General features: G+C 49.6%; 1 protein-coding gene across 1 annotated transcript; it reads right to left on the bottom strand.

The window, feature by feature from the left end:
* Positions 1–5,771: 5,771 nt before the first annotated feature.
* LOC100084798 (olfactory receptor 14J1-like) lies at positions 5,772–6,716 on the bottom strand. Its single transcript, XM_001515181.3, has one exon. The coding sequence runs from the start codon at positions 6,714–6,716 to the stop codon at positions 5,772–5,774; it is 945 nt and encodes a 314-aa protein (XP_001515231.3).
* Between the last annotated feature and the right edge of the window lie 311 nt (positions 6,717–7,027).

Raw genomic sequence — 7,027 nt, 5'->3', positions numbered from 1 at the left:
CACTGAGCCACGCTGCTTCCCCATTTTAGATACAGCATAAGTAATTCACATGATGCCACAGTCTAAAGGGGAGGAAAAACAGGTATTTAATCCCCATTTCACAGATAAGGGAACTGAGGCACAGAGAAGTTAAGAGACTCATCCAGAGTCACAAGCAGGCAAATGGTGGAGTTGAGATTAGAACTCAGCCCGGGACCAGGTTAATAATAATGATAATAATGGTATTTGTAAAGCACTTTGTGCCAAGCACTGTTCTAAGTGTTGGACTAGATACAAGGTAATGAGGTTGTCATTAGTGGGGCTCACAGTCTTAATCCCCCTTTTACAAATGAGGTAACTGAGGCCCAGAGAAGTGATGTGGCTTGCCCAAGGTCACACAGACGACAAGGGGTGGAACCTGGATTAGAACCCATGATCTCTGACTTCCAAGCCCGGGCTCTTGCCACTAAGGCATGCTGCTTCCCATGGTATTTGTTGAGCACTTACTATGTGCCAGGCACTGTGTTCTCTCCACTAGACTATAATGTTTCATCTGGGAGCACTCTCCTCCAAACTGAATAAACATTAAAAAACCCCAAACTAAACATAGAAACAAAAAGGAGAAGCACAAGTCCATACATTCTGTGAATTATCTTTCACTGTAAGAAGAATAGGAGGGCTTGCTGGAGTAGAAGCTTCCAGAGGGTAGATACGGTGTGATAGATGAGAAGCGGCACGGCCTAGTGGGAAGAGCACCTACCTGGGTGTCAAAGGACTTGGGTTCTAATCCCAGCTCCGCCACTCGTCTCATATGCGATCTTGGGCAAGATACTTCATTTCTCTTTGCCTCAGTTCCCTCATCTGCAAAATAGGGATTCAATACCTGCTCTCCCTCCTATTTAGACAGTAAGCCCCATGTGGGACCTGATTATCTTGTATCTACCCTAGCACTTAGTACAGTGCTTGGCACTTAGTAAGCGCTTAACAAATCCTACAACTATTATTAATTATTCGAACTGAGAAGGGGAGTAAGTAAGCAATCATCCGTAACATTCTGGCCGAAGTAAAGGTCAGGCTGGTTAGGTCTTCGTTCTGAAAATGGGAAGCAGCATGATCTAGTGGAAAGGACACAGGCCTGGGACCTGAATTCTAATCATTACCCTCCCACTTGCCCCCACCAATGATCCATGCTCGGACCTCCATCTTGGCTGAATGCGAATAGAGGGGGCAGGGCTGGAGTCAGATTGCATACTATCAGTCAGGGGGCAGGGATTGACTGCCCCTTGCGTACAGAGCACTGAAATAAGTATACTTAGGAGAAGGCAATACAACAGAGTTGGTAGATATATTCCCTGCCCAAAAAGAGCTTACTGTCTAGGGACTGGTGTCCATCATAGGAGAGGAGATGCCTTATTGGGTCGGAGTTCAACCTCTACTACTAGGATTGGTTGATTCTTAAGGGCATCCAGACACATTTGTCATCCAGCCATGTGCCTCTTATGCAAATCACAAGTAAGGGCTTAGTGTGACCTTGGGCAAGTCACTTCAGTTCTGTGTACCTCAGTTCTCTCATCTACAAAGTGGGGATTCAAAACCTGTTTTCCCTCCTACTTAGACTGTGATCCCCCTGTGGGACCTGATTGTTACGAACATAATACAGTGCTTGGCACGTTGAAAGCACTTAACAAATACCACGATTATTATTATTATCGTTATTATTATTAGGAGTGATGGTCTATCCGATACGAAGGGGTGGGAGTTCCAGGTCAGAGGGAAGACGTGGGCAAGATGTTGGTGGCGAGAAAGAGGAGACTGAGGTTCAGTGAGTAAGTTGGCAGTAGAGGAGCGAAGTGTGAGGGCTGGGCTGTATTAGGAAATCAGTGAGGAGGACTGATCGAGTGCCTTAAAAGTCATTAGTAAGGAATTTCTGTTTGATGTGGAGGTGGATGGGCAAACACTGGAGGTTCTTGAGAAGTGAGGAAAGGTGGACTGAGCAGATTTTTAGAAAAAATGATCCAGGCTACAGAGCGAAGTAGGGACTGGAGTGGGGAGAGGTAGGAGGCTGGGAGGTCAATGAGGAGGCTGATGCAGTAGTCGAGGCGACGTAGGATAAGTGCTTGGATCAGCATGGGAGCAGTTCGGATGGAGAAGAAAGGGCAGATTCTAGAACTGTTTGGAGGAGAATAGAAGAGGGTAAAGAGGACCTGGAAAGTCACTGGGAGAATGAAGCTCCTTTATGGGTGGCGGTGAGGTCCTCCTTTCCCACCCCTCAGCCTCTACCTCTCCTCCCCAAGGACTAAAGCATCTCTGCCCCTGCAGCTCCCTGGAGCTCCTAACACCATACTTTTTCCTCCAAACTTTGTCCCCGAGAATCCAGGATGGAGCAGATTCCCCGATCCCTTCCATTCAATCAATCATATTTTTTGAGCACTTTATCGTATTTATTGAGCACTTGCTGTGTGCAGAGCTCTGTACTAAGCCCTTGGAAATGTACAATAAAACAATACAACAGACACATTCCCTGCCCAAAATGAGTTTATAGTCTAGAGGGGGAGGCAGACATTAATACAAATGAGTAGATTACAGATACGTGCATAAGTGCTGCGGGACTGGGAGGTGGGATGAATAAAGGGAGCAAGTCAGGGTGATGCAGAAGGGAGAGGGAGACTATAAGCTCTATGGATTGTAAGCCCTCTAGACTGTGAGCATGGAATGTGTCTATTTGTTGTTGTATTGTACTCTCCCAAGCGCTTAGTACAGTTCTCTGCACTCAGTAAGCACTCAATAAATATAACTGAATGAATGAATGAGAAGAGGAAAGGAGGGCTTCGTCAGGGAAGGCCTCATGGAGGACATGTACCTTCAATAAGGCTTTGAAGTGGGGGAAAGTTATTGTCTGCGGGCTAAGAGGAGGGGGGTCGTTCCAGCCCAGAGGCAGGACATGGGCGAGAGGTAGGTGGCGAGATAGACGAGATCGAGGTAGAGTGAGGAGGTTGGCATTAGATGAGTGAAGTGTGCGGGCTGGATGTAGCAGGAGAGTAGCAAGGTGAGGTAGGAGGGGCAAGTTGATTGCTTTGAAGTCAGTGGTGAGGAGTTTCTGTTTGACCTAGAGGTGAATGGGCAACGACCAGAGGTTCTTGAGGAGTGGGGAAGCATGGCCTGAACTTTTCTGTAGAAAAATGTTCCGGGCAGCAGAGAGAAGTAGGGACTGGAGTGGGGAGAGACAGGAGGCTGGGAGGTCAGCAGGGAGGCTGTTACAGTAATCAAGGTGGGAGAGGAGAAGGGATTGGATTAACATGGTAGCGTTTTGGATGGAGAGGAAAGGGTGCAGAGTACACCGCTAAGCACTGACCTCCACAACAAACCCAGCAGCCTTCCTTCAACTCCTCTCCCTTATGAGACCCCCGACTCCACGTAGTTCCTTCTCACAGCACGACCTGGGATTAGAGCCTGGGCCTGAGGGTCAGAAGGATCTGGGATCTAATCCCGACTCTGCCACTTGTCTGCTGTGAGTCCTTGGACAAGTCACTTCACTTCTCTGGGCCTCGGTTACCTCATCTGGAAAGTGGAGATTTAAGAGGGTGAGCCCCATGTGGGACAGGGACTGTGTCCAACCTGATTTGCTCGTATCTACCCTAGCGCTTACTATAGTTCCTGGCACAAAGTAAACGCTAAATGAATATCACAGATATCTCAATTAATATTCCCTGGGTTCTAAAGCCTCCTGCTCCCCCCTCATCCCCTTTGGTTGAAGCAGCGTGAAGCAGCAAGAGAAACAGCATGGCTCAGTGGAAAGAGTCCAGGTTTGGGAGTCAGAGGTCATGGGTTCGAATCCCAGATCTGCCACTTGTCAGCTGGGTGACTGTGGGCAAGTCACTTTACTTCTCTGTGCCTCAGTTCCCTCATCTGTAAAATGGGGATGAAGACTGTGAGCCCCACGTGGGACAACCTGATTCCCCTGTATCTACCCCAGCACTTAGAACAGTGCTCTTGCACCTAGTAAGCGTTTAACAAATACCAACATTATTATTATTATTATTGGTTAGGGAGCAGGTTTGGGCGAGAGGCTGGGCATCTAGGTCAGGGTTGAGGCTGAAGGGCAAACCCATTTCCACCTCTAGAGAGGCAGAAGGCCTCAATTCCTGGCTTCTGAGGCATTGGTTGGCTTTCTAGAGCAGTTCCTAGGTCACTCAGGGATGTGGCGGTGGAATAGCCAGGAGCCAAAGGGAAAAGTAATGTGGAAATCAGGAAATCAAGTTCTGTCACTGACTTGATTTATAACCTCGAGGCAAGAGAGGAGGCAAAAGCAACCAGTCTCCCCCTTCCCTGCCCCTTGGTTTCTGCTCTTGTCAGACTTATGTTGTTGAGGGGAGAATTTAATAATAATAATTATGGCATCTGTTAAGCACTTACTATGTGCCAGGCACTGTACTAAGAGCTGGGTGGATACAAACAAATCAAGTTGGACACAGTCCCTGTCCCACGTGGGACTCACGGTCTCAGTCCCCATTTTGAAGACGAGGCAACCGAGACACAGAGAAGTGAAGTGACTGGCCCATGGTCACAGAGCAGACAAGTGGTGGAGCTGGAATTAGAACCCATGACCTTCTCAGCAGCCACAGTGCGTTCGTGAATGCTATCGGTTAACTCCTCAATGGTATTTATTGAGCTTTTACAGTGGAGAGCACTGTGTTAAGCAGTCAGGAGAGGACAATACCATAGAAGTGGTAGACACGATTTCTGCCCACAAGAAGCCTACCTTCTATAGCAGGCCTTCTCTGCCATTCCTCCTCATCAACTCCTATTCTCTGGACTTGAGCTTTGCTTAAGGACCTGAGAGTCACCGCGTCGAGGACTGGGTGGGGTGGGATTCCTGTATCGACAGGAGCCCGGACAGGAAGGTAACTGAGCAAGATACCCAAAGAAAGCACAGCCTTGCAAATAAGCCCCGGCTGCTAGGTTCCACAAGCATACATGAACCTCAGGTAAGTCATCCGCGTGGCCTAGTGGAAAGAGCCCGGGGCTGAGAGTCAGAAGGGCCTGGCTGCTAATCCTGCCTCTGCCTCTTGTCTGTGAGCTGGGTCAAGTCACTTAACCTCAGTGCCTCAATTACCTCATCTGTCATATGGGGATAAATTCATTCATTCATTCAGTCATATTTATTGAGCACTTACTGTATTCAGAGCACTGTTCTAAGCACTTGGGAGAGGATGGTATAACAATAAACGACCCTGCCCACAGTGAGCTTACAATCTAGAGGGAAAGACCGTGAACCTTAGGTGGGACAGGGACTGTGTGTCCAACTCATTTACTTTGTATCTACCCTAGCGCTTAGTGCAATATTTGGCACCTAGTAAGCGCTTAATAAATGTCACAATTATTATTATGGCATTTGTTCATCGCACCCTAGGTGCCAAGCCCGGAGCTAAGTGCTAAGGTAGATAGATATAGAGGTCAGATGCCTACGGGGAAAAAGCGTTAACTCATCCAAGGAAGTGCATCCAATGGATCAATGATAATAATAATAGTAATAATAATGGTATTTGTTAAGCGCTTACTAAGTGTTTCAAGCACTGTTCTAAGTGCTGGGGTGGATACAAGGTAATCAGGTTGTTCCAAGTGGGACTCGCAGTCTTAATCCCCATTTTACAAAGGAGGTCACTGAGGCACAGACAAGTTAAGTGATTTGCCCAAACTCACACTGCAGACAAGTGGCAGAGCCAGGATTAGAACCCACTACCTCTGACTCCCAAGCCCATACTCTTTCCACTAAGCCATGCTGATTGTGATTTCTACGCATGGTATTGGATGCGCAAACACGCTGCCCGGAGGATGTGTTTCAGACCGGCCTTCACCTCTCGGTTTCTCAAGCTGTAGATGACGGGATTCAGGGCCGGCGGCAGGACGGTGTAAAAGCCGGTCAGGATCAGGTGGAGAACCGACGAGGAGCGGGGTGCCGGGCTGAGATTGGCAAAGGCAGCCGTGGAAAAGAAGAGAGAGACCACGGTGAGATGAGGGAGGCAGGTGGAGAAAGCTTTCGACCGGCCCTGGGCGGACGGGGCCCTCAGCACGGCGGAGAAGATGCGGACGTAAGAGGCGACCACGAGAGAGAAACAGCCCAGGCCCAGGATGCAGCTGGAGGCCACGAGCACCAGTTCGCCAAGGTTAAAGCGAGAGCAGGAGAGATGGAGCAGCGAGGGGATGTCACAGAAGAACTGGTGGATGACGTGGGGGCCGCAGAGGGGGACGGAGAAGGTTGTCGTGACGTGAGCGATGGCGGAGAGGCCCCCGCCGAGCCACGAGGCGGCTGCCGTCTGGATGCAGGCCGTCCCGGTCACGATGACCTCGTAGCGAAGAGGATGGCAGATGGCGACATAGTGATCCAACGCCATGGCCGTGAGCAGGGCCACTTCGGTGTCCGCCAGCCAGACGAACAGGCAGACCTGGGTGACGCACCCGAGGAAGGAGATGGAACCGTCCCCGGTCAGGGAGCCAAAGATGGATCTGGGGACGGTGACGGAGATGTAGCAGATGTCTAAGAAGGACAGGTTCTTCAGGAAGAAGTACATGGGAGTGTGGAGGCCCCGGTGGAGAGTGATGACGGTGAGGAGGAGGAGGTTCCCCATCAGGGCCGCCAGGTAGACTACCAGGAACAGCGTTGCCTGCAAGAGCTGCAACTCCCGCACCTCAGAAAACCCACCGAGCAGGAACCAGGTTCCGGCAGAGCCGTTGGCCATTTCCTGGGGGACGCGGTGGTTTTGTCTGCAGGAGGCAGGAGAAGGGGAAGGCGGTATTGCTAATTAGGGCTGGTGTTGGTCAAAAATAAGGGATCAGACCAACCTCTCTTGCAGTTGGATTCTACCCTCGCATTTGGATTTCCACCCTTTATTCAACCCTCCCTCATCCCCACAGCACTTTTGTCCCTATCCTGATTTATTGATTTATATTTCTGGCCATCTCCCCCTTTAGACTGTAAGCTCCTTGTGGGCAGGGAACATGCCTACCAACTCTGTTATATTCTACTCTCCCAAGCGCTGAGTACAGTGCT

This window comes from Ornithorhynchus anatinus, chromosome 3, assembly GCF_004115215.2.
Source record: "Ornithorhynchus anatinus isolate Pmale09 chromosome 3, mOrnAna1.pri.v4, whole genome shotgun sequence".
In the NCBI taxonomy this organism is placed as follows: domain Eukaryota; kingdom Metazoa; phylum Chordata; class Mammalia; order Monotremata; family Ornithorhynchidae; genus Ornithorhynchus; species Ornithorhynchus anatinus.
The sequence above is the reverse complement of the archived record's forward strand: the minus strand, read 5'-3'. Positions and strand labels throughout refer to the sequence as shown.

Bases quoted from the DNA above. Each gene is read 5' to 3' on its own strand.
- LOC100084798 (XM_001515181.3), bottom strand. From the start codon at position 6,716: ATGGCCAACGGCTCTGCCGGAACCTGGTTCCTGCTCGGTGGGTTTTCT.